The sequence below is a fragment of the Heterodontus francisci genome, chromosome X, assembly GCF_036365525.1.
Source record: "Heterodontus francisci isolate sHetFra1 chromosome X, sHetFra1.hap1, whole genome shotgun sequence".
NCBI classification, from domain to species: Eukaryota; Metazoa; Chordata; class Chondrichthyes; order Heterodontiformes; family Heterodontidae; genus Heterodontus; species Heterodontus francisci.
The window spans coordinates 6,251,315-6,277,969 of NC_090421.1; the positions used below are offsets into that span (position 1 = coordinate 6,251,315).

The 26,655-nt window shown below is 42.2% G+C and overlaps 2 protein-coding genes across 2 annotated transcripts in view; one reads left to right on the forward strand and one right to left on the reverse strand.

Moving 5' to 3' along the window:
• Positions 1-286: 286 nt before the first annotated feature.
• Positions 287-11,877, reverse strand: LOC137358599 (protein Wnt-6-like). The gene is made up of 4 exons (XM_068024651.1): positions 11,797-11,877; positions 11,032-11,252; positions 9,273-9,574; positions 287-848 (listed from the first exon to the last, which is right to left on the reverse strand). The coding sequence occupies exons 1-4, from the start codon at positions 11,871-11,873 to the stop codon at positions 387-389; spliced, it is 1,062 nt and encodes a 353-aa protein (XP_067880752.1). The 5' UTR covers positions 11,874-11,877; the 3' UTR covers positions 287-386.
• Positions 11,878-17,171: 5,294 nt separating this feature from the next.
• wnt1 (wingless-type MMTV integration site family, member 1) overlaps positions 17,172-26,655 on the forward strand; it is a 127,664-nt gene continuing 118,180 nt past the window's right edge. Inside the window, exons 1-3 of the mRNA XM_068024652.1 lie at positions 17,172-17,263; positions 17,496-17,749; positions 19,241-19,506. Coding sequence (XP_067880753.1) covers positions 17,172-17,263; positions 17,496-17,749; positions 19,241-19,506 — 612 coding nt within the window. The remainder of the gene's footprint in view (positions 17,264-17,495; positions 17,750-19,240; positions 19,507-26,655) is intronic.

Below are 26,655 nucleotides of genomic sequence, written 5' to 3' on the forward strand. Positions count from 1 at the left end.
AAGAAATTATATATGATTTCCTTTAATCATTTATAGCTCTTCTATGCTGTAACATGCACCTCCTCCCCCATATGTCTTCCCACAATGGGTTGTACTTTGCAAAATTGCTGAATGTTCTCATTATTGATATGAAGAGTGGACATTATAAAATTGTTCCTTTTCAAAACTGTTTGTAATCCTTCTGACTAGTAGAAACGTGCCAGGTAATTCTCTGCCATTATATTCTTGCCTGGGACTTTTTTTGCACTCGGGCGAGAATTTCCTGTAACTTCCTCCTCCTCCCATCCAAAATGTTTGCTCTTTGGACAATATACGTTTTATTTTGGAATTTAAGTTTAATGTAAGTTCCAGGTATGTCTTATTTTGTTGATGGGGTTCCATCTTGGCTACACGCAGATACTGAGTTCCTTTCGGACAGTACATCGTTTGCACTGCACCACACAACACCAATGGAACCGACACTGGCAGTTCTCCTGGAAGGTCACCGTCTCGTCCCGGTGCCCCCGGCCACAGCATAGCAGGTCACAGCCGCTGACGTCCATCGCTGTGCCGTTACATACCCTGCCCCGTGTCCCTGGTGAACCGGTCCGCCTGTTGGGCAGGCAGAAATCGGGGGACTCTGCAGAATAAATCAGGTCCTGTCTATCTGGCTGTTTGATGTTGTGCCCCACCGGGATCAGTGTCTTTCCGTCATTGCCACCCATCACCTTGAAGGCGCCATTGAAACGGTCCAAGAGGCGGTCGCCAATCTCGCGGAAATGGGGCATTTTCTTCCAGCAAGTTTTGACTGCACAGGAGCCGGACAACCCATGACATTTACACTCGGTCCTCATGTAATTCTTAATCATCTGAAATTAAACAGCAAATCGAAGAGAGAGAAAAGCAAAACTTTAAAAAGGTATTCCTTTAATACAGATTTACTGTCGCGGAGATAAAAATTGCATTCAATTAATTGACTGGAAACGATGGAAGCTTGATCCACACAAGAAATTGATCTTACACATTGACATTGTGGTTATTGTCAAAGATGAAATTTCGTTAAAATAAGAGATGTTTGAAAAGCTGGTTAAATACATGAGGGCAAAAGGAATAGAAGGCTGATAGAGTTAAGGCAGGAGGAGGCTTGTGTGGAGCATAAACACCAGCATAGATCTGTTGGGCCAAATTACATGGAGTCCACAGCACAGAAACAGGCCATTCGGCCCAACAGGTCGATGCTGGCATTTATGCTGCACACAAGTCTCCTCCCACCTTTTCTGTGCTGTAAATCTATGTAAAAAGTCAACTTAAGGGAAAGATGATCTTGTAAGAGGTGACTTAGGAATTAATGCTCTCAAAGTTTGTGCTCCATTTACTAAGTTAATGTTCAATAAAAGTGTCCTGGTGTACACAGTACTTATTTTTTGCAAGTGGGTCAGCTGATCCACCCCCCATTCCCCCTCCCCCCGATGCTATTACAAAAGAAGATTTCAACTCAGCTATTGGTTGATGAAGACACTAGACCTCTGCATCACCGTCACGGTCCTCTTGGACAACTGGAAGCACTTTAGAATTTGTCTTGTAAACACAGAAGAGTTGAATATGTAGTTGAGAACATTGTTAGCCAGTGGCGGAAAGATTGGACCAGGTACAAGCTTCCATTTTAAAAAAAACACACATTTCAAGGGTCCTAAGTGGTTCTCCAACACATATAATACTGATATGTACAAGCATATGTACTTGGAAATATAGTCACATCTATTCATGGGTGCAAACTCTCACAAATATACGTGCCTATCTATACTAAATACTTTGGGTCTGTGCACACTTTGTCTTCATTATAAATTCCTATGTTCACAAGTGTAATGGAAACGGTTTATATTTGTCTCTGTAGTTGTACTTCCCTCCCCCGACCAGTGAGGATACTGTAGTGACACCATTGGTGGGAGTGTGTAATTGCAGCATATTGGCATATTCCATTATAAATGTGGACATAGAAATTTATAATGAAATATATATAAAATAGTACATATGACTTTGCAATAAATTTACAATTATATCTGCCCGCCCTGGTTCAATTACACCCACCCTCTAACTCTGCTCCACCTGAAGACTATACTTGGTCGCCACTCCACATGTGCAATGCCCCCTGAAAGACTGACTAGTAATATGTATTTTTAATTGTCTGCCTACACTTACTGACAATTTTTTCCCCCGGTTAAAACTTATGTCCAGATTTACAAAATCTGAACTTGTCATGTTGCAATGACACCCTCCTGCCTGTGGTGGTGCTGCAGTGCCTTCACTTGAGGCTATGGGAGAAAAATGGTCAGGGCCATGACAGGAGCATTCACATCTGGCCTGTCAGATTGTTAATAAGCCTGAGAATATTTCCACTACTTCATACTATTCTCCAAGGGAAGAGTGCAAAGATACAAAAACAATGCCCATGCCATCCTGGCAGACTGTTAATCAGCCTGAGAATCCTTCCACCACTTGACACTATCCTTCAAGGAAAGAGTGTGAAGATGCAAAGGTGTAATTATAGTGTGACAAGTGAACACAGACAGTTTTCATTATAAATGTGGTCATAGGAATTTATAATGGAAATATATAGGTAAGGGAGAAATGATCACTTTAACGTGGGGATTCAATTATGTCTGGATCCCCTGGTCCAATTACCTTCAGCCTCTAATGCCATTTCACCTGAAGACTACACTTGATCTTACATGAGCAATCGACCAGTGCATATGTATTTCATATGTGTATATATTTATACATATTCAGATAAAGTTTTGAAAAGCATACATACACACAACTCTCCAAGCCTCTTTTGACAGCATCTTCCAAATCTCGGACCTCTACCATCTAGAAGAACAAGGGCAGCAGACACATGGGAACACCACCACTTGCAAGTTCCCCTCAAAGCCACACACCATCCTGACTTGGAACTATATCTCCGTTCCTTCACTGTCGCTGGGTCAAACACCTGGAACTCCCTTCCTAACAGCATTGTGGATGTTCCTACCCCACATGGACTGCAGTGGTTCAAGAGGATGGCTCACCACCACCTTCTCAAGGGCAATTAGGGATGGGCAACAAATGCTGACCTTGCCAGCGATGCTCACATCTCATGAAAGAATAAAAAATGGAGAGAGACAGAGACACAGAGGGAGAGAACTTGCATCTATATAGCGCCTTTCACAACACCTTAAAGTGCTTTACAGCCAGTGAGTTAGTCACTATTGTAATGTAATGTGTAGGGAAATAGAGCAGCCAATTTACACATTGCAAGGTCCCACAAACAGCAATGTAATAATGACCATATAATCTGTTTCAGTAGTGTTGGTTGAGGGATAAATATTGTCCAGGACATGGGAAAGAATTCACTTGCTCTTCTTGAGTAGGATATTTTACATCCACCTGGTAGTGTAGATGAGGCCTCAGCTTAACGTCGCACCAAAGATGGCACCTCCAAAAATGCAGCACTCCTCAATATGGCACTGAAGTGTCAAGTCCATATTATATGCTCAAGTTTCTGGAGTGGAACTTGCACACATAATCCTTCGGATGCAGAGTCAAGAGTGCTACTACTGAGCAAGGCTGACACCTTGCTTAATATTACTTATAGAGGTCACAGATGAATAGGAAATTGCTAAGGCTGTGAGGAAAACCTGGGAGCAGTAATAGGGCAACTGTACATCATATCAAATATTTTGCAAGATGTTACATGATCATGGTATGGTGGGGGGGGGGGGGGGGGGGGTGCAGTGATTTGTGCTGGTTGCTTTGTGTTGGCCTTATTGTAAACAGAGAAGATTTCCTCTACTTGTTATTTATAGTGAAATTATAAATGCATTATTTTGAAGACATATAACGAATGCACAAAGTCTTGCCCTTATGCTCTGCTGTTACTAACATGTGCATTGTACAATCTCAATCCCATAATTCCAGTAAATGCTCCTGAAGCAGAGAAAATTTGCTCCTCCCCAGTAGACCCCCTTTTCCATGAGATCCTCTAGTGCAGCAACATTGTAAATCCATATTGGAGATTCCTTTTGGCATTTCTTGCAAACTCAAATATGTGAGCTAAAAGAGCATGTTCTGAAAGATGTGTGTCTGTACTTTCCAAAAAACTAGTCCTAAATTGTCATGTAGGACTGTTCTTAAAGGACATGTTCATAGGTTCCATAATGTGATTGTTGTTGTCAAGGAATAACATGTACTTAAAGAATATTCACAAGTTCAAAAAGTGTATTCTGAAATAATGTGTTCTAAAAGAATGTTTACATGTCCTAAAACACATGTTGCAAAATACGTCTTCTGTTCTAGAAAATGTGTTCTAAAAGATTGTTTGTGCTTCAACAGAACATTTACAAGTACAAAAATATATTTAAAAGAATGTGTTTCTGTGGTCTAAATGAACATATTTAAATGTCCCAAGAGAATATTTACATGGTCTAAAAATGTTTGTGCTCTAAAATAATGTGCTGCAAAAATATGTTTATGATTTACTAGGAGTACTAAACAAAGGAAATCTTCACTATCACGCTTAAAATGTTTCTACACATTGCAGCCACAAGAATTCTTACCCCCACATGAGTTGACTACCTTAACAACCACACACTCACAGTTGACAGCAAAAGATTGCTTTAGATAAACACATATCTTCAGTACAGTGCAGGCAATCGGCTCTTTTTAAAGTCCAACATTGAAAATATTTGTAACAAATTACTTTACCTGTATTTAGTAATCCAGGGAATCATAAATTCTCTGTGTTGGCTCATTCTGCAGACATGGGCACTGACCTGAGACAATGAATTTTCTGTGTCCCAATCTACATATCAGGTCCATCAGCAACTTCAATCTATCCTTCAATTGTTTCTATTCAGGTCTGTTATGCATTTTGCAATGAGATTATCTAGGTTTGCTATACCTGTAATTGGATTTTCTTTCATTGAAAATTTACTTGATAAAAATATTTTAGCAAGATTTGAATAGGTAAACAGCTGAACTATTAAGCATGTTACAGATAATCAAGGCATTGGTTGTGAACATGTAGTGCACCAGAATTCTGTACACTCTGTAGCTTTGTAAATATTTGCAAAAGTAAAAGTTTAATTGCATATTGGACATTAAGAGTCCCAAACCTTAAGCTACTTACAATGGGTGGCTTTTTACTGCAACTTTAACATTTCACACAAGTCTCTGTTTAACTGTCATGATGCTAAATTTTGACATAGAATCCAATAAACAAAAAACTACTGATTACACAATTTTTGTAATCTCCTCTTACAAAACCAAAAAGAGCAAAATGTTTCCATGTTCTGTAGTTATATTACTATTGAGTCCTATACTTAGAAATTACAATTGCTGATATCTTCAGATCAAACCTTAACATATTGTTGTGACATTTTAATATAGGGATTAACCAATTTAGTTGAAATGGGTGATGGTTCCACAAAAAATAATTGGGATGGCATTTTTTTGTTTTAGTTTACATTTTCCTCTTTAGTCTTTAGCTTCAGAGGAGTTTGACAGCATGAAGTGGTTTCCAGGCAACCCTAAAATCAATATAGAAATAAGTAGAAGTTTAACTGTTGTGTGGTCAACAGCAATATACTGAAGTGAAAATTAGATCTTGAAGGCTGAAGAAAGAATGCAGAATGATTTAAGTTATGGTGCCACAATTTTATGTTGAAAATTAGTTGGGCAAGGAGATTGACAAATGAGAAGGTCCTTGCGCTAGTACAAGAGAGAAGTGATGTGTATTAAAGATGATACATAGTTGGCACATTGGGGTAGTTCTTTTGTGTTCATTGCCAAGGCATTAAGCATTGCCTGGGCAGAGTGGAGAAAGGGAAATCTGATGAGGAGGATTACCACACTTGAATTTACTTCCATTGAAATTAATTTAGAAGAGAAGTCTAAAAATCTACAATAAGCACTTTACCAATTGAAAGGCTAACAAGCATTTGAAAACCATCACCACACAACCTCTGACCTGAAATGAATAATAGACATTTATTCACAGACACATTTCAATTATGGAACTGTATAAGTGGGGCTGTACGAACATATATTTTCACACAGTGCATAAGCACAGTGTCCTTTCACTTCTGTCATTTAGATTGGAATCCAGCCCAGACAGATTGGGTTTATCTTGTTTCTGAGAAGGGACTGAGTAGTGCAGTGACTGAGATCACTGTCCTTTTACCTCTGGGACTTGGATACAAATCCCTACCCCAGAATGAAGCACTGAAGGTATTGTACCCTTCTCTTTCTGAGTTTGGACTGTGTAATTATAACACTCTTCTCCACCTCTGGGGTTGAATGAATCCAAGCCAGGCAAATAAGATATAAGTTTCCTGTTTCTAATATCTGTAAGTGTCTACAATTAAATTAGTTTCTGCCAGGTTCAGATCAGTTCCCTATAAATCAGATTTCCCAGAAAGTCATCAAATAATAGAATGATTCACAATTTTAACTTTTAATGGGTTCTACCACAGATACACAGTATACAATGCTAATTTTGCAATGTGGTATTTCTCGAGTTTGAATTAACACTGGTCTTGTAGATACATCTTTTACATCATTTCTACAGCAATGTTTAAATGAGCATTTAAACAAAGTACAAAATTCAATTTAAATCAACAGTACATTGCAACCCTATGAAAGATGAATGGATACAGCAGTTACTAAAAGCAGGTATTAAAATGAGTAGGGTCACCAGCCCAGTTAAACACTGAAATGTTCCATGTTTGATATTTACTCAGGTATTAGTGAGGGAGAAATCGACTGACTAAATCAACAGAGGTTGTCCAATGAACTAGTCTGCTCCTTTTGATGATAGGGGATGAATAATATGCATCATCTAACCTAATGAACATTTTGATATCTTTTATTCAGCTTTAATACTTTGTTCATTACCAATGTACCTCCGCATTGAAAAGAAGTTCTGTAATTTAATGGAGGCGGAGCACAGAGAGCAAGCAGCACAAGAACATCTCGGGGCATAGAGTACAAGAGCAAGAATGTTATGTTGAACTTGTATAAGACACTAGTTCAGCCTCAGCTGGAGTATTGCATCCAGTTCTGGTGCCGCGCCTTAGGAAGAGTGTAAAGGCGTTAAAGAGAGTGCAAAAAAGATTAACGAGAATGGTTCCAGGGATGAGGAATTTCAGTTATGAAGACAGATTGGAGAAGTGAGGACTGTTTTCCTTGAAGAGAAGGCTGAGAGGTGATTTGATAGAGGTATTCAAAATCATGAGAGGTCTGGACAGAGTAGATAGAGAGAAACTGTTCCCACCCGTGAAAGGATCGAGAATGAGAGGGCACAGATTTAAAGTATTTGGTCAAAGAAGCAAAAGTGACACGAGGAAAAACTTTTTCACGCAGCCAGTGGTTAAGGTCTGGAATGCACTTGCCTGAGAGTGTGGTGGAAGTAGGTTCAATTGAAGCATTCAAAAGGGAAGTAGACAGTTATATGAAAAGGAAGAATGTGTAGGGTTACAGGGAGAAGGCGGGGGAATGGAGCTGAGGGAATTGCTCTTTCGGAGAGTCGGTGCAGACACGATGGGCCGAATGGTCTCCTTCTGCGCTGTAACAATTTTGTGCTCTCGCTCGGAGATTGCCATCGGCCTGTTCGCGCTTTCAGAAGGGACTCCAAGTTTCCCACTTGGTGGCTGTTTTGCCCTGAGTGGGTATGAAGTTTGTTTTAACTAAGCGGAGCTGACGTCACTGTTTTGTCCTTTTTTGTTGGACATGTTACGTTTTATTTCCTCATCTCCCTGTTAAAATGATTCTATCTATACATATTCATATTCTATACATATACATATTCTGGTTTAAAAAGTCTTCCTCTGTCAAACGTGTTGAGAATGTTAAATATTCGTCCATCACAATTTACACATTTGATGACTCTTTCATTTCTCACCGGCCTTCATATTACATTTTGAACAGGATGGTGTTTATACTTTACAAAGAACCAACTTTTGGGTTCGACGTTAGGTGTGCAAAAGCAGTTTGTTTGGGGCAAAATTAGATCGTATATTAAATATATTAAGATTCCAAAAGCACTCAAAATTAACCAGAAACTGGCAGCTACACAGTATTCCAACACTGCGTCACCGCCAGTGGAATGTGTGTTCCGGCAGGATGAAGAGATTCTTGTGTGTGGCAGTGACTTGGGGTTCAAAGTGGAATTCATTTGGACAACCTAAATTGGTCATCAACCGGCATTAAGTTAACAGCCTCGACCAGAAAGGATATCACTAAAAGAAATGGCAATGTTAACCTTACGCAGTCCTGACCTGGTCAGGGGTGTGGAAGGGGAGATGCATAACGCGCATCAATTGGAAATCCTTCAGTTAGACAAGTACATTTATCAGATGATATGCTTTTCAGAAAAGGAATCTAACAACTATGGGGGGAAACTAGTTTGGCTTTGAATCATAACAATCCCTTGGAACCTCTCCCAGTGCATATCATAGAACATTACAGCGCAGTACAGGCCCTTCAGCCCTCGATGTTGCGCCGATTATTGAGTGCATCACGACAAATTACTTCAAAGCTATTAACTAACTCCCTCTTCCTGTCGTCTTTAGTACCATTATCCCACACCAAGCGAGTCACGAAATGTGTTTTAAACTAATAATACTCACTGATTCTTGTAGAGTTCAAATTGGGCATGCCATAGTTATCATATACTGCATTTTTAAAGCAAGCTTTTGGGATTAAACAGGTCATTTGCGATGATAAACTATTTTGTGAAGAGGGACTCGATATTGGGATTATGTCCGCTGGAGCAGAAGCGACTTAATCGAAGTTTTTAAAAAAATTGTGAGGGATTTTTGATTGAGTGAATAAAGAGAACGGTGTCATCTGATTGGGGAGTCGGTGACCAATTGATTTAGGGTCATTAAGGACGGGGACTGGGGAAAAAGGTTTCGGAGCAATTTCTTTACAGGGTGTCGGAGCTTCGACTGCTTAATCAGAGATTGCTTGAGGTGGAGGTCATTACATCGTTTAGGGGGAAATTAGATCCAGATTTGAATAAGAGAAAGGTACAGAGCACGGGGCGATGGGATTTGTTTTGGATTGAGCTGGCAAAAGAGCCAGGAGAGATATGACGGGCAGAACGGTCTCCAGTGTAACAATAACCATCTACTAAGATATATTACATATCGCACAGAGGAAAATCCCCCCCCCCCCCAAACACACACATATTTGTGTTAAATAATTTACACATACAAATCTCGATTCTGTTGTATAAAGATGACATTGGCACTTACCAGCCGCCCTGCTTCGTTATTGTGACGGTCAATCAAGGATTTGATGTCACTTTGTCCCTTTCTCCTTTCGGCGTCCATGAACTGCCTGGACTTGGCGTAGCCGAACTCCACGTCGTCTCCACATCCTCCCCACTCCCAGGCCGTTGCCTCCGTGCCAGCGGCGGGAGACTGCGGCATTGGCGGCCGGCTCAGGGTGTTCTCACAGCCGCACTGCAGCAGCTCTCCCATGCTGCAGGCCTGGGTCACAGCATAGGCCACTCCGGCCGAGGTGATGGCGTAAACGAAAGCCGTCTCTCTGATATCTGGCAACAAGAAAGGAGCTGACATATAGCACAGAGTATGGCAAAACCGACACCTGAATCTTAAAGACCACACATTGGATGTGAATGCATGTTGGCACAGGTAGAATGTACGAATTATATCTAACTATATGTATATGTTCAGATAATTGTAATGCATTCACATAGAATCACTCAAATGTACAGCACAGAAATTGACCATTCGGCCCATCTGCTCCGTGCTGGTGTTTATGATCCACTCGAGCCTCCTCCCACCCCTCTTCATCTCACCCCATCACCATATCATTCTATTCCTTTCTCCCTCACGTGTTTATCCAGCTTCCCCTTAAATACATCGATACTATTCACCTCAACCTGTGGGAGCGAGTTCCACATTCTCACCACTCTCTGGGGAAAGGAGTTTCTCCTGAACTCTCTATGCAGGTAAACCCTGATTCTGATCTGACAGTGCATCTGCTGTCTATACAACTTGCAGTTTATACGTGTAGACAAGACTTGGTTCCGCAGTGTGTACCCAAACTAGAAACACTTCCACACATCTACAGGTAGCTTGAGCCGAACCATTCGCCGCTCCGATTCACCTTTCTGTCGCGTATCTGTTCCTTTTTGCAGTGCAGCTGTTAAATTTCCCATTAGGACAGGAATGATGTGTCGAAAAAAGAATCAAGGCTGGGTTGGTAAACATGTCATTTATTAAATGCAAAAAAAAAAAAGCAATAACGATTCACAGCCTTTAAGAAAAAGTGACAAATGCTTCTTGCAATTACTAGAATGCGGGCGCACGAGTTCATCAAGGGTAGATTCCGATTGGGGAGCTGGGAATACACGGGGGTAGAAGAAGTGGTATTTTGGAATTCTAAAATCACAACACAAGTCGGTTTCCTGAACGCTTAGTGCCTGCTGGAAGCTACTATACATTGAAATGAAATCTGTACCAGGCTGAGGGACAAAGAATCCAGTGGTTTATCTTCACCCTCTGTTTGATTTCAGCTCACATCCCCGTCTCTTTCTGCATTTTGCCTCTCGCTTAATACCGATTTTTTCTCACCTCTCTGCTTATCTGCCTCGCTTGTTTTCTCTCTCTCTTTCTGTCTCTGTCTGTCTCCGACTGTTTGAGTCCCTGTTTCGGATTCTCTCTCTCTGTTTTTGCCTCCTCGCCCGCTTTTCTCGGTGTCTCCGCTCAACACTCACCCACAAAGTGACCTGCAACAGAATTCAGCTCCTTCCTTCGGGGTCAGAAATACCGATCGCTTTTCTCTTATGGCCCTTGTCTCGACTCGCATAGACAAACTGGTAGGATTCCCCCGCGGGGGCGACACGCATTTGGGTGTGCTTTAAATATTCCAGAATCGTCTTCAAATGGATGGTGTGAATAATGCTGGACTAAGAGGTTGGAACCAACCTCCCCGCTCCCAACCCACCCAGGATCAGAGCGAACAGACCAGAACGAGAGTTTTTACCTTGTTGCAGGATTTTGCCAAAGTATTTATTGTGAATTGTACAGTTCCACTTGCGGAATCGGAACTGGTACTGACACTCCCGGATCCCAAGCCGGGCCCCCTTCGCCACCTCGCTCACGATCTCCGGTTCGGTTTGACACAGTTCAGCCTGTTTTCCAGCCAGCCGCTTGGTCTTCCTGCAGATACTATTGGGATCCATGACCAATGGGCTCCCCACAGCCCTGCAGCAAGAAATAAAACAGCAGCAAGATGGTTAACTTCAGTGCACTAAATCACTCTCCCCCGCCCCCACCCCACACACGGACCAAAATACACAGGGACCCGCTAGGTTTGGAGAGAGCTTTTCCTTACAGGCTAGACAGCCGCGGTGCACAAGACCTGCCTCGGGAAAGTGAAGGGCGATTGGACCCAAAAAACCACTCGGCAAGTTGTGCAGCCGTGGTGCTAAAGTCTGATTTGAAACGCGCACACAGAAAGAAAGGGGCAAGAGCCATAAATCCGATTCAAGAAATTCGGATCGGTTGTGAATCTTTGCGTGAACTTCGCCTGAGTCAGGTCAAGGTGACTCTCTGGGATATCTCTATTCTACAGGTGCTGCTTGCAATTGAGATTAAGGAAAAGTTGCCAGCTTAATGATCTCTCTCTCTGTCCTGTCTGTCCGGTTCAGACCCCTCACTCTCTCAAAGTCTCCTCCCGCGCTCTCTGTTACAAATCCCCGTGCCTTTTCCCCAATGAGGGAGACAAGACAAATATCAGCGCACTTACCACCATAGACTGATGATGTTCGCAGGGTACAAAAGGCAAAAAAACAGTCGGAGCTGAGCTCCGGCGAAAGGCACCATCTCCACTCTCTCTCCCAGCAATACAGAAACCAGGTTCAGTTCAACACACTCCCCTCCCTCTATTTCCCAACTCACGGCCTCTCTCCCGTTCCGCTCACTTCACCCGTGGATTCCCATCTCCCGCAAAGATTGGGGAGGTGGGTTTTATCCTCTCTCTCTTTCGTTCTGTGTGCAGGAGAAACGAGGGCCAGCGTCCTCTCACACAGCCTCTCCGTGATCGCCCAGCCCCGATCTCACCGCCTCTCAACCAGGAATGAACCGGCTTGACCGGGGGAACATCTCCCGTTGCTCACTTGGACTGAGCGTGAAGTGAGATTGAAACGGAGACAATACAGATTCGAGGGCAGAGAGTCAAGTCTCGGGTCCTATCTCCAGAGAACTGGAAGCGGGACATTTACTGGCTCAACGGGGAGTCTGAGCCGGTGCCGGAGAAAGGGGGACTCAGTTGGGTGTAGAAGACCAGAGTTATGACATGAGCTGATCAAGTGAATTCACACAGGAGGTGGAAGTAACTAGGGTTGCAAATACCAGCCCACCACCGTTATATTGAGTTCCAAAATCATGTCAAATGCACACTGACGTTTTGACCAAGATAGATTGACATATTATACAGATTCAGAGCGATGGACAAGACAGACACATATATAGATATGTATATTATCGATATACATACATAACTTGCACATCCTAATGCTTTACAAAAATTGCATATACTAATATATTTGATATACAGATATGTACATAGAGATGTAATTGTCAAGCGAGGTCCAATATTCTCTTTATTCCGTCAACTATAGTTTTATTAATGAACTAGCTGAAAGATTAATTTTTGCACGGGAATCCTCGCTTTGTATAATAAGTGATAAAGGACAAAATTGACATATTAAACTCCATCCCAATTTCATATGAGTTCTAAATGTCCACACCTGCCTTGTATTTAAATCCACTCATATTTAAGACGGTTTTGAAACAAATGTGAGGCCGGATCTTTAAATGCCTTACAAAGGGGGTCCCTAAATGGGTTGAATGAGAAATCCGTTTATTTGCATGATTGAGCCGAGGGAAACGGCCGAGCCCTGAAATTGGTCATTTCTTGAATCCCATCCTTGCAACCAGGAACACAGAACAATGGTAGAATCTTTCAACAGGGCGCTTGGCGGCTGTGAGACACAATATTCTCTTGCGCCCAAACCCCCTCATTTTTTTTTTACCGTGAACAGAACTATCCATCACCGGACATGTGGTGTTGCTGAGAGGAGAATGTCTGGAAGGACACAGCGGCGGGTCAGTAGTGGGGATGCGACTGCAGCCCTCAAAACAGCAAATTAAACTTGAGTTTCTCTCCAACACGCGGGGCAGACAGGGGCTTTCCTGAGGCTAAACTGAGCAGCGTTCGCTAACGTGAGATCATCTACCGCCTGATTAATAATGATTCATAAAAATTGGAGACACGTGAAGTTCATTCCAATTGTTATTATCCAGCAATTACATTTTAATTAGCATTCCATACAGACGCACAGAGAATTAAAACCTATTAATTAGGGATATGGTAGCATAATGGACTAGTAATTCAGAGGCCTGGACTAATGATGCAGAGACACGGGTTCAAATCCCATGACAGCTGGGGAATTTAAATTAATTAAATAGATCTGGATTTTTTTAAAAAAAACGTATCAGTAATCTACCATGATTGTTCAAAACCCATCTGGTTTACTAATGTGAAGAAAATCTGCCGTCTTTACCAGGTCTGGCCTACATGTGACTCCCAGACCCACAACAATGTGGTTGAATGTTAACTGCCCTTTGAAATGGCCCAGCAAACCACTCAGTTGTATTCAAGAAGGCGGCTCCCCAGCACCTTCTCAAGGGAAATTAGGGATGGGCAATAAATGGTGCGCACCCACATTCCCTGAATGAATAAAAAAAAAATCCTGCATGCAACCTCACCGTTCAACTAAGGGAAGGAATAGTCAATGAATTGCCAATATATGTTACCAATATCGCACCAGGTGCCTACAAACCATGTAGATGCTGATACGTCTTCACTATAGCATCGGAATAAATATCCGATTATCATAAATAGACAGTATCAAAGAGTTGCCCGCAAAACACTCCACAATCGCATCATTTATTAGCTTTCCATGTTGTCACCATTATCAGTTAATTCCCTTAAAATCTCAAAGTGGGCGATTCAATATCTAAACTATATAAAACCGTGTCGAAAGCGAGAAAAAGTATTGACTATAACATCAGGAATGTTCCATTAATCGTCCGCACAACACCTTTGTTCCTTTCTGAATGAAAATATTGGAGTTATATGAATGAAGTGTCACAATGAGTTTGTAGCAATCAAGTGAAACTTCTATTCAAAGGTAACTGAGAAATAATTAAGCGTAGGATGTCTTAGCAGCTGACAAGCTCACTGTGCAGCAAGACAAATAATACCCTGTACTTAGTTATAAACAGCAAGGGAAAACTGTAGCACCGTGTACCCAGGAGATGGCACTAGGTGTCACCTCTAAACCGCACTGTACACTGAGTGTCATCTATAAACGGCGCCACACAGGAGTTGCCTCTGGGTGAAGGCGAATTGCCATTGTGTTTTCACAAGATCATAACTCAAGAGCACCACAGGCACAAATGAGTTATCGAGGTCTTTCTGCTGTGTGAAAGAGAAATGGAAAGAGTTTATCACGCTGTGCCTTTTTTCCCCTATTTATTCTTTGGAAATGACTAAACCGAGGGTTTAAATGCTGTTTAATGTAGGCTTGTTGCCATTGTCATTTTTATGTATTATATTTGAATGTCCTCCAGCGTAAAGCGAAATCTCACCTTCGTGGGCGCATCACAATGGTCAAAGAATCAGGAAAATTATAATCAGAATCCAGTTCGTTCATCTATCACTTGGCGGCATGCATGCTGTGTTTATTGAGGTCATTAGACAGACCTAAAGAACACAAGTCTTTTCTGGGACTAATTCAGGGCCTGAATTGTGTATTGTACACGCACTGTGTGGGTAGATAACAGCCGCGAATACATGTTGAGCGCACTTTAAACGCTGTATTTCTCTAAATAACCATAGGACCTGTGGCAACATCACTTCATAGTGCTTAAGGAATCTATCTTTAAACCCTGCAAAAGTGATGAAAGATACCACGTTGTCTCATTATGTTGAGTACCTAGCGCCTGGATTTTGAACGGATAAAACAATTAGGAGATAAAACGTTGTGATTATGACACAAATTCTCAATGTACACGAACACATGTAAAACATTGTGTGATCTGGAAACATCGCATACACATGATACACATACAGCTGGGAACATTGAGCCTATGTTAGTCAAGGAACAACGTAATCTGATTGGATGCCAAAGTCTCCAATTTTACAAAGCGCCAATCAATTCATTTAACAGCATATGGATTTCAAATATTATTCCTAATAATTCTAAATGTTCCAAGTAAACTAGAGATGCGTTTAACAGACTGTGAGGAAATTGTTTGCAATTTTTTTTTGTTTAATATATTTATGCCACTTGATAGTACTTTCATTGATCTACTTTCGGAGGCAACAAAATCTAGATAATCTACCGATTTTGCACATTCCAATCGTCTGAACGTTGAATTGTCTCTAATTTTCACTTTTTACATACTAGAGAATTGTTTCTGGGGAAAGTTATCTGGCATTTGATACAGGACACTTTGTAAACAGCCTCTGCGTTCGCTCTGACGGCCCGCGAGCGCCACCCCGAGGACAGTTCCAGGATATACACACAGCAAACTGATACTTCATATTGGTCCTTTCGCAACAATATACTCACATTTTAAATAATCAAGTATTGTTAATCTGAGAGGAAGCCGAGCTTTGGCAAGTAGTACTGGTGTAATATGGTTTCAACATAACTATAAATCACAGCTTCGATTTGTAAAGTGAACTGCTCACCATTCTTATCAATGGGCGCATATTTTATATATTAAATATATATTTACATATAAAAACTATAACCACTATTGTAGGCATTTATAATGCACATTATTTCAAAGGTTATAAAATGATATTGTGGGGCCCACCAGGAACCGTCATCATAACCTGACAGACAATGAAAAGTTCAGGTAAATTACCCATTTACTGTCCTGACTCTGTCAGGAGGGCGAGAGTTGAGACGGAACAACAATGGTTTAAAGATGACGGGACGTTGTGACTTCCTTTTAAAGGAGACCAGACGCTGGACTTTTAGTGAACCCATTGCGGCTTCACAGGAAAAATCCCAGGAATCAACCCAAACTGGGCAAGAGAGATGACCATTTAATCCCATTTATTGGAAATTCATTGTATTTTGTGGAAATGCGGATGAAAAAAAAACCCATGCAAGTTTAGCGCAGGAACAGTCGCAATAAACATATTGCAGACGGTTCAGCAGCCACATTAAAGCTGTTTTCTGATCGGTGATATTATGGGATTGAATGGGGGGGGGGGGGGGGGAATGCCTGCTTTATTTGTTTGTCACTGTTACAAAAAACAAACACAAGTGAAAGTTGCGCTTGAAAACGAGAACCAACTGGCTCTGACTGTGAGCCCGAACGCACTGGCGACATGAACCACTTCTCAGCCCAAAGAAATACCGAGCCGCGACAGAGGCGTCAGGAGCCATTTATACCCCGGGATCTGGCGGCGACTCCCAGCGAATGGGAGCCACAGTTTGAAGCATGTTCTTGATAAACAGTGGTAGGAAGCAACACGGGAAGAGGTTCCTCTCATTGTGCCCTGGCTATTTAAAAATGAGATTGAGACAATATCTATTATTTGAAGAGACCTTTGTCTCAATGTGGAAATAAATGAGGCTGATTGCTGGAGAATTGGTTCAGATACATTGGGTGACATAGCAGTAGCTTGTTGCCGGTGCCCGCAAGTTATTGAACAATAGGGATTGCAGTGGTTTTCCATGGACATTAACCGTTTTAATCTGGTGTCTTTCAGCCGGATGATGATGGACAGCTCTTGGGCCCGATCTCGCAGGCAATAAAGGCAAGAATGTGTCGCAGTCCCGCCATTGTTCCTCTAAACTCGGAGGCTTGTCCGCCACTTTTTTTTTTCCAGCTCTTCCTACAAACTTATAAGAGGCAGCAAGCGTTGGTTATGAAGAAGCTGCGGTGATCAATTTGGAGGCGGCCCGCATTCATTGGCGAAGGCAACCTGTTCCACTGAAATTCGCCTTCTCTGAAACCTTCATTATTTTAGGGGGGAGGGGAAATACAACAATCTAATCTATATTTTATGATCAGTCTTGACTAAACAACACCATGACATTAGTTCTGGGACTGAAGACTCTGTGGTTACTGGCGTTTACTTCACTTTCCAACACCCTGGCAGTAAATAACAGTGGGAGATGGTGGTAAGTTTCTTAGTGAAAAAAGTCACAATTAACTTGTTTTTTTCTTTTAAAAAAAAAACGAGTCTCATTTTCAGCAATAAACTCCAAACAGGTGCGAGTGCATTTTTATCGGTGTATTTTGAGAATCGGACACATTCTGAGACTGTTAAGCTGCACTATTGCACATCGTGTGGGTCCCCAGAATCATTTCATCCATTTATGCTTGTTTCTCTTGTTGTTTTGTGTGTTTCAGGGGCATTGTCAACATTGCTTCCTCCTCTAACTTACTGACCGACTCGAAATACGTTCAGTTGGTTTTGGATCCGAGTTTGCAGCTACTGAGCCGAAAGCAGAGGAAACTGATCCGCCAGAACCCGGGGATATTGCACAGTATCACCGGGGGGCTACAGAACGCCATCCGAGAGTGCAAATGGCAATTCCGCAACCGACGCTGGAACTGTCCAACGTCCCAAAGCCCCAACATCTTCGGCAAGATCGTCAACCGAGGTAGGCTTCCTGGACTAGCCCCGCTTAGCGTGGGGGGTGGGGGTGGGGGTGGGGGAGCAGTGTTACCCATCCCAGTTCACTGTACATCAGGTACCCTCCAGCAGTACAGCCCAACCCAGCCAGCTTCATCTAGAACCCACCCCTATCAGGAGAATTGCATGACTGTACCCAGTCCAGTCTAGGCCAATATAGGAATCCCGATCAGGATAATGGGGTCACTCCAGTTCACATCAGACTGAGTCCATTAGGAAACCCCAAGAAAAGGCCGAGGGCTCTCCCTGTCAAGTCTGGTTCCATATGAGACGCCCTAACCGAGGTCAGCCTACCCAAGGCAGTAATTGTACTGGATCACCGAGCCAATGCAATCGGCTCATTCCAGACTAGTCTGATGTACAGACATGTATGAGAACCCCGAACAGGCAAGCCCGCCCTTTGCACAAGCACTAGCCCAAGCTAAGGCTTTGTGTGCAGGTAATGAACTGTAAGCAGCGTCTGATCTGAGTTTGGAATGAAGCAGGTTAACAGTCCACCTACACATCTGGTGCCTGCACGACAGGTAGAAACTCGTAAATGTTAGAACCTGGCATGTAAACAATGAAAATAGATCCATTAGCCAGACTGCCTTCATCTTCCCAATGTTGTCTCAGTACCTAAGTTCCCTCTCAGAGTTGGTAGCAGGGAAATTACTAGCCCGGTTATGGAACAGGAAACAGGGTCTAACATTGGAAGTAGGTGGAACGGGTTGTGTGGCGAGGAACTGAACTTTCATCCTTGAGAGTTTATCAAATCGCGTTTTTGGAGGCTAACTGGTTAACTTAAAGCACATTTGTTAAGTGAATGTTGCTGTTTGCTGTCACTCAGGTTGTGGGTAGAGACGCTTTCCTAAATCTCAGTGTCTAACTACCTTGTGCTTCCTGATCACAAGGAGTGTGTTTAATTCTCTCGACAGGTCTGTTTCCAACTCGTTAACGGGCTGTTTCCTGCTTTCTTATGTATGTATCTCTGTGTGTACGCGTCTCTCGCTCTGTTTCTCCATATCCCGGTCTCTCTCGCTTTTGGTGTCTTCATACTTTGTTTCAGTGTGCGTCTCTCTGCTTGATGGGTGTCTGTTCCCCTGTGGATCTTCTGTTCCCTGATTTCCCTGATCTGTGCATCTTGCTCGGTTTCTCCATGTCTGTCTCGCACGATTTCCTCACAGGTGTCTCTCTCGCTCCACATTTCCGTGTCTCCTTTACTCTGTTTTTCCATCTCTGTCCCTCTTTCACCGCTTATATCCTGTGTGTGTGTGTGTTTCTCCATCTGTGTGTGACTCCAGTTCGGTCTCTCTCTCTCCACGTGTTTGTCTGCCTCTCTGTTTCTGCATTTGTGTCTGTGCGTTTCTCTCTCTGCTCCATATCTGAGACTCTCTCCATGTGTGCGTCTCTCTCTCTCTCTCTGTCTGATTCTTGCTCTGTGTTTCTTTCTCTAACCTTTCCAGCTTTTCCCCTGCAGGTTGCCGAGAAACTGCCTTCATCTTCGCTCTCACCAGCGCGGCGGTGACTCACTCGGTGTCCCGCTCCTGTTCTGAAGGCTCCATCGAGTCGTGTACCTGCGATTACCGGCGCCGGGGACCAGGCGGGCCGGACTGGCACTGGGGAGGCTGCAGCGACAACATTGAATTCGGCCGCGTCTTCGGCCGCGAGTTCGTGGATTCAAGCGAGAGGGGTCGAGACCTGCGCTACCTCACCAACCTGCACAACAACGAGGCTGGCAGACTGGTAATGATTCAATGATTTCAGTATATCCGCTATGACAGTTAAACCTAACAGCAAGATGAAGGTATTTAAGAACCTGACCGGAGGACTAGCAATAACCAAATTGATTCACATAAATGTTAACAATCATTTGCTCGGGATCCTGGTGCTATTTAAATAACACGAAGATTGACTCCAGAATTGACCTACTGGATAAGTGGCAGCTTAGGAGGTTGAGCATTGTAATGTATTTCACCCCAAATACAGTTGTAAACAGTTCCTTTCAAAACTGGCACTGTTTAAAACCCCTTCCATTAAAAAAAGGAATTAAAGATGCACCTGTATCCATTAAACAGCAGCAAATGTTTGTTATGTTTTCCGCCTGCAGTAGAAAGTGACAATGTAATGAGTATTGCAACAAATCACTGCACCACAGACACATCATAGTTTGCCTGCAAAATCAATGTTACCTGCAGCCGCTCTGGGTGTTTGCCCTCCGTCAGAACAGCTCCGCATTCATACCAGGAGATGCTTTCCTATCCTCACTGAAATCAGTCCTCTCATTATTTGTTATTTGGGTGACGTGTCTGGCTGTCACACTCACATGAGTGCGAGCATAGATTCGAAAAGACAAGCGGAATGCTTGTTTCATGATATCCTCCCGGCCAAGTCGCCCCATTGATGCAAAAGGGTTTAAGTTTTAAGTCGGCATAAACACAAGTGAAAGCTGTGGATGAAGTTTCCCCCGATTTTGACTCAGCCCTACGAAAGAAGAAAGCTTTACCCTGTTGTACACCACTTCTCCCTTCCCCAGGACATCCCAAAGCGCTTTGCAGCCGATTCTTTGAAGGGTAGCCACTGCTGTAATGTAGGAGCCTGGGCACAGCAAGATCCCACCAGCAGCAATGAGATAAATGAGCAAGGTTATCTGCTCTGGCTTCACATTGTGTGCCCTCATAAAGGTCCCAGGTGTCGATTCCCTGGGAATTTCTTAAAAAGCCATCCCCCCGCCCTTCCCCCCAGTGTTGGCGGAGAGCTGATGGGATAGTGAAATCTTTTCGGAATAGATTTCGGGAGGATTCCCATTGCTGCTGTCTGAGCAGAGCGCGATCTAATAAGCAGGCAGACTGTAACTGGGGTCATTCTGTGCCCCCGCCGCCCCCCCTCCCCCTTCCCATTCATAGGTACGAATCTCAAGCGAGAGAAATGTAGAGGAATTGCAGAAAGGTGTAGCTTTCATGGCGTGGGGTTGGCAGGGAAAACTGGTCGCATCCCAACCATGTTCATCAGGCAAGTGTTCTTTTATAGACACGAAGTAGCACAGCATAAGTCAAGGTAATTCAATGTCTGTGGGCTGTGCGGGTACACATCATGGAGACTCGTGTTCCACCTGCAAAGCTCAGCCCATGTTCTCATTAACTTGCAGATAGCAACAGCGCTGAAAACAACTCTTTTGGAAACCAAGTGAAACAGCGAGTAGAAATGTAGTGGTTTGGTAGCACAGAACCTGTCGAAGCTTTTGGTCTTGCACTCATCAGGACAATCCGCAAGAATACCAATGTCAGGGGAAACAACAACTTTATACATGCTGTCCAATAAAGTTGTAGTTTTCTCTTACATTGGCATTCTTGCGGTTGTCCTGACGAGTGCAAGATGAAAGGCTTTGACATGATGTCTCGATTTTCAGCATTTCTCCAATAGAAATGTATCCACAAATGGGATTGAATGATCTGGGATTTGAGAGCAATGTTTCCAGGGCCCAGGGATTAGAGATGGCCATATGGCCACAGATTACATACCACTTGCCTATGTATAACTTGGCTCTCTCTCTCATATATATATATATATATATATATATCCTTAGGCAAATAGATCTCAGGGTTTCATAGAATTTTAGTTAATAATATTGATCTTCTGGGGAATGGGGTTAGTGTAGCACATCTCTATAACCTATGGTCCAGACTGTTGAACCTCCTTTCTCTGCCAGCTTGTTATGGTGTAGTCCCACTGCACCAAACCGCTCCCTGATCTGGCACCAATTTGTAATTGCCATCTGCCATCTCGGTCAGAGGCCATCGGATGACTTGGTGTAGGAAAAGGCAAACAGAGCACTGACCTTTTGATGTTGCCATCAAATGCCTGAAATGGTTTAAAATGTTCACTTCCCCATCACCTTAACAGGCACACTATTGATCTTTTAAAAATATATATAAGGAACTCCCACAGCATTGCTCATAAATCGGATGACCTGCCAGCGCGCGTGTTATACCGTGTAATGCGCAATAAATGATTCTGCCGCTGAGGTACAGTAATGTTTAACGAAGCCTGTCCCTTTAATGCCACATAAATCTAATCCCTGTCCAGAAAGGAGATGCTGCGGTCAGTTAGAGGTTATTTACTACTTGTAAGGAAAGTGCATGGATTGGCAGATGCTTGAAATTGTCTGCTCCAGAAACGAGCATTAAATGACTGTCTCCTTTAAAAAAAAAATTACTTTTGACCATCTGAAAGATGAAAAGACCACGTGTTGGATGAAGCGGTGTCCCTTTAAGGCCACAAAGCTGAATTGTCGGTGAGGTGATGCTCAGAATTCAGTTGCTGTGTGACTTCGTTCGCCTTTTTGTGTTTTTTTTTTAAAGATTGTGATTGCCAAAGCTGCAGCCATTCTGATTTTGGGATTGTCTGTTCCTGCAGAATTTTACTCTCCTTTGCAAATGGCTGTCTTTGTTTCTTCATAAAGTGAGGGACCGGTATCTGAGTGAGGCACAACATTGTGGCGGACACGGGTAGTTGGGGTCCAGCAGTGAGGTGGGGAGTACTCAGCAGTGGATCAAGTAAAGGCATTTGGGAGAATTCGGTAGGAAGATTGGAATACCAGGAATCTGGATTGGTAACAGGAGAGGAAAAGACAATGGCGAACGGGAGTTAAAAAAAGACATCAGAGAAAATTTCATTGAAAGAAAAGCTGTAAAAGAGGGGGGGCAATCTGGGGAACTGCATGAAAAAAACACGGAGTACAACCGAGTTGGAAAAAGGCATGGAATAAACAAAAAATAAGCGCAAAATGAAGCTTAAAAAGAGAGCTGGAGAAAGGAAAAAGGCGCATAATGCAGCTTGAAGAACAAAAACAAGACAAAAAAAAACAGACAACTAGGCTTGAAAAAAAAAGCGGCGATTGACTGTAACAGCGAGCAAGCTTGCGAAAAAAAAGCAGCAACAATCGGGGGAAAGCGCACAATGAGGCTGGAAACAAACAACACCTGGAAAGACAAAAAAAAAGCGCACAATGAGGCGTTAGCTGCAAAAGTGCGCGCGATAAAATGAAGCTTGAAAAAAGTGAACAGTTCAGAATGGACATTAAAGAAAGCAGAAAGTAAACAGTTCACAATAGGGCATAATGGAGGAAGTAAACAGTTCACAATAGAGGTTAAAGGAGAAAGTGAACAGTTCACAATAAAGCTTAAACAAGGAGAAAGTAAACAGTTGACAATAGAGGTTAAAGAAAGGATAAATCAAACAGTTCACAACAGAGCTTAAACAAGGAAAATGCAAACAGCTCACAATAGAGGTTAAAGAAAGGATAAATCAAACAGAGCTTAAACAAGGAAAATGCAAACAGTTAACAATAGAGCCTAAAGAAGAAAGCAAACAGTTGACAATAGCGGTTAAACAAGGAGAAAGTAAACAGTTCACAACAGAGCTTGAAGGAGAAAGTAAACAGTTCACAATAGAGGTTAGACAAGGAGAAAGTAAACAGTTCACAATAGAGCTATAACACGGAGAAAGCAAACAGTTCACAACAGAGCTTAAACAAGGAGAAAGTAAACAGTTCACAATAGAGCTTAAAGGAGAAAGTAATCAGTTCACAATAGAGCTTAAAGGCAAAAGCAAACAGTTCACAATGGAGCAAAAACAAGGAGAAAGCAAACAGTTCACAATAGAGCTGAAACAAGGGGAAAGCAAACAGTTCACAATAGAGCTTAAAGACAGAGAAAGCAAACAGTTCACAATGGAGCTTAAACAAGGAGAAAGCAAACAGTTCACAATCGAGCTTAAACAAGGAGAAAGCAAACAGTTCACAGTCGAGCTTAAACACGGAGAAAGCAAACAGTTCACAACAGTGCTGAAACACGGAGAAAGCAAACAGTTCACGATCGAGCTGAAACAAGGAGAAAGCAAACAGTTCACAATAGAGCTGAAACAAGGAGAAAGCAAACAGTTCACAATAGAGCTTAAACATGGAGAAAGCAAACAGTTCACAATCAAGCTTAAACAAGGAGAAAGCACGCAGTTCACAATAGAGCTTAAAGACAGAGAAAGCAAACAGTTCACAATAGAGTTTAAACAAGGAGAAAGCAAACAGTTCACGATAGAGCTTAAACACGGAGAAAGCAAACAGTTCACGATAGAGCTGAAACAAGGAGAAAGCAAACAGTTCACAACAGAGCTTAAGCACGGAGAAAGCAAACAGTTCACAATCGAGCTTAAACACGGAGAAAGCAAACCGTTCACAATAGAGCTTAAACACGGAGAAAGCACACATTTCACAATAGAGCTTAAACACGGAGAAAGCAAGCAGTTCACAATAGAGCTCAAACAAGGAGAAAACAAACAGTTCACAATAGCGCTTAAGCACGGAGAAAGCAAACAGTTCACAACAGAGCTTAAACAAGGAGAAAGTAAACAGTTCACGACAGAGCTTAAAGGAGAAAGCAAACAGTTCACAATAGAGCTTAAACACGGAGAAAACAAACAGTTCACAATGGAGTTTAATCAAGGAGAAAGCAAACCGTTCACAACAGAGCTTAAACATGGAGAAAGTAAACAGTTCACAATAAAGCCGAAAGGAGAAAGCAAACAGTTCACAACAGCGGTTAAACAAGGAGAAAGCAAACAGTTCACAACAGAGCTAAAAGAAGGAGAAAGTAAACAGTTCACAATGGAGCAAAAACAAGGAGAAAGCAATCAGTTCACAATGGAGCAAAAACAAGGAGAAAGCAATCAGTTCACAATGGAGCTTAAACACAGAGAAAGCAAACAGTTCACAATAGAGCTGCAACCAGGAGAAAGCAAACAGTTCACAATGGAGCTTAAACACGGAGAAAGCAAACAGTTCACAATAGAGCATAAACATGGAGAAAGCAAACAGTTCACAATCGAGCTTGAACAAGCAGAAAGCAAACAGTTCACAATGGAGCTTAAACAATGAAAGAGTAAACAGTTCACAATAGAGCTTAAGCACAGAGAAAGCAAACAGTTCACAATAGAGCTTAAACACGGAGAAAACAAACAGTTCACAATAGTGTTTAAACAAGGAGACAGCAAACAGTTCACAATGGAGCTTAAGCAATGAAAGAGTAAACAGTTCACAATGAAGCTTAAACATGGAGAAAACAAACAGTTCACAATAGTGTTTAACCAAGGAGAAAGCAAACAGTTCACAATAGAGCTTAAACAATGAGAAAGTAAACAGTTCACAATAGAGCTTAAACACGGAGAAAACAAACAGTTCACAATGGAGTTTAATCAAGGAGAAAGCAAACCATTCACAACAGAGCTTAAACATGGAGAAAGTAAACAGTTCACAATAGAGCCTAAAGGAGAAAGCAAACAGTTCACAACAGAGCTTAAAGAAGGAGAAAGTAAACAGTTCACAATGGAGCTTAAAGGAGAAAGTAATCAGTTCACAAAAGAGCTTAACGGAGAAAGTAAACAGTTCACAATAGAGCAGAAAGGCAAAAGCAAACAGTTCACAATGGAGCAAAAACAAGGAGAAAGCAATCAGTTCACAATCGAGCTTAAACACGGAGAAAGCAAACAGTTCACAATAGAGCTGAAACAAGGAGAAAGCAAACAGTTCACAATCGAGCTTAAACAAGGAGAAAACAAACAGTTCACAATCGAGCTTAAACAAGGAGAAAGCAAACAGTTCACAATCGAGCTTAAGCAAGGAGAAAGCAAACTGGTCACAATGGAGCTTAAACACGGAGAAAACAAACAGTTCACAATAGTGTGTAAACAAGGAGAAAGCAAACAGTTCACAATGGAGCTTAAACAAGGAGAAAGCAAACAGTTCACAATAGAGCTTAAACAAGGAGAAAGCAAACAGTTCACAATCGAGCTTAAACAAGGAGAAAGCAAACAGTTCACAATCGAGCTTAATCAAGGAGAAAGCAAACCGTTCACAGCAGAGCTTAAACATGGAGAAAGTAAACAGTTCACAATAGAGCCTAAAGGAGAAAGCAAACAGTTCACAACAGCGGTTAAACAAGGAGAAAGTAAACAGTTCACAATAGAGCTTAAAAACGGAGAGAGCAAACAGTTCACAATAGAGCTGAAACAAGGGGAAAGCAAACAGTTCACAATAGAGCTTAAGCACGGAGAAAGCAAACAGTTCACAATAGAGCTTAAAGACAGAGAAAGCAAACAGTTCACAATGGAGCTTAAACACGGAGAAAGCAAACAGTTCACAAAACAGCTTAAACAAGGAGAAAGCAAACAGTTCACAATCGAGCTTAAACAAGGAGAAAGCAAACTGTTCACAATCGAGCTTAAACACGGATAAAGCAAACCGTTCAGAATAGAGCTTAAACAAGGAGAAAGAAAACAGTTCACAATAGAGTTTGAACAAGGAGAAAGCAAACAGTTCACAATCGAGCTTAAACAAGGAGAAAGCAAACAGTTCACAATCGAGCTTAATCAAGGAGAAAGCAAACCGTTCACAGCAGAGCTTAAACATGGAGAAAGTAAACAGTTCACAATAGAGCCTAAAGGAGAAAGCAAACAGTTCACAACAGCGGTTAAACAAGGAGAAAGTAAACAGTTCACAATAGAGCTTAAAAACGGAGAGAGCAAACAGTTCACAATAGAGCTGAAACAAGGGGAAAGCAAACAGTTCACAATAGAGCTTAAGCACGGAGAAAGCAAACAGTTCACAATAGAGCTTAAAGACAGAGAAAGCAAACAGTTCACAATGGAGCTTAAACACGGAGAAAGCAAACAGTTCACAAAACAGCTTAAACAAGGAGAAAGCAAACAGTTCACAATCGAGCTTAAACAAGGAGAAAGCAAACAGTTCACAATCGAGCTTAAACACGGATAAAGCAAACCGTTCAGAATAGAGCTTAAACAAGGAGAAAGAAAACAGTTCACAATAGAGTTTGAACAAGGAGA

Bases quoted from the DNA above. Each gene is read 5' to 3' on its own strand.
- LOC137358599 (XM_068024651.1), bottom strand. From the start codon at position 11,873: ATGGTGCCTTTCGCCGGAGCTCAGCTCCGACTGTTTTTTTGCCTTTTG. The intron at 11,253-11,796 runs GTAAGTGCGCTG...TTCTTGCTGCAG, and splicing joins AACATCATCAGTCTATGGTG to GGCTGTGGGGAGCCCATTGG. The intron at 849-9,272 runs GTAAGTGCCAAT...GTTTAATTTCAG, and splicing joins ATAACGAAGCAGGGCGGCTG to ATGATTAAGAATTACATGAG.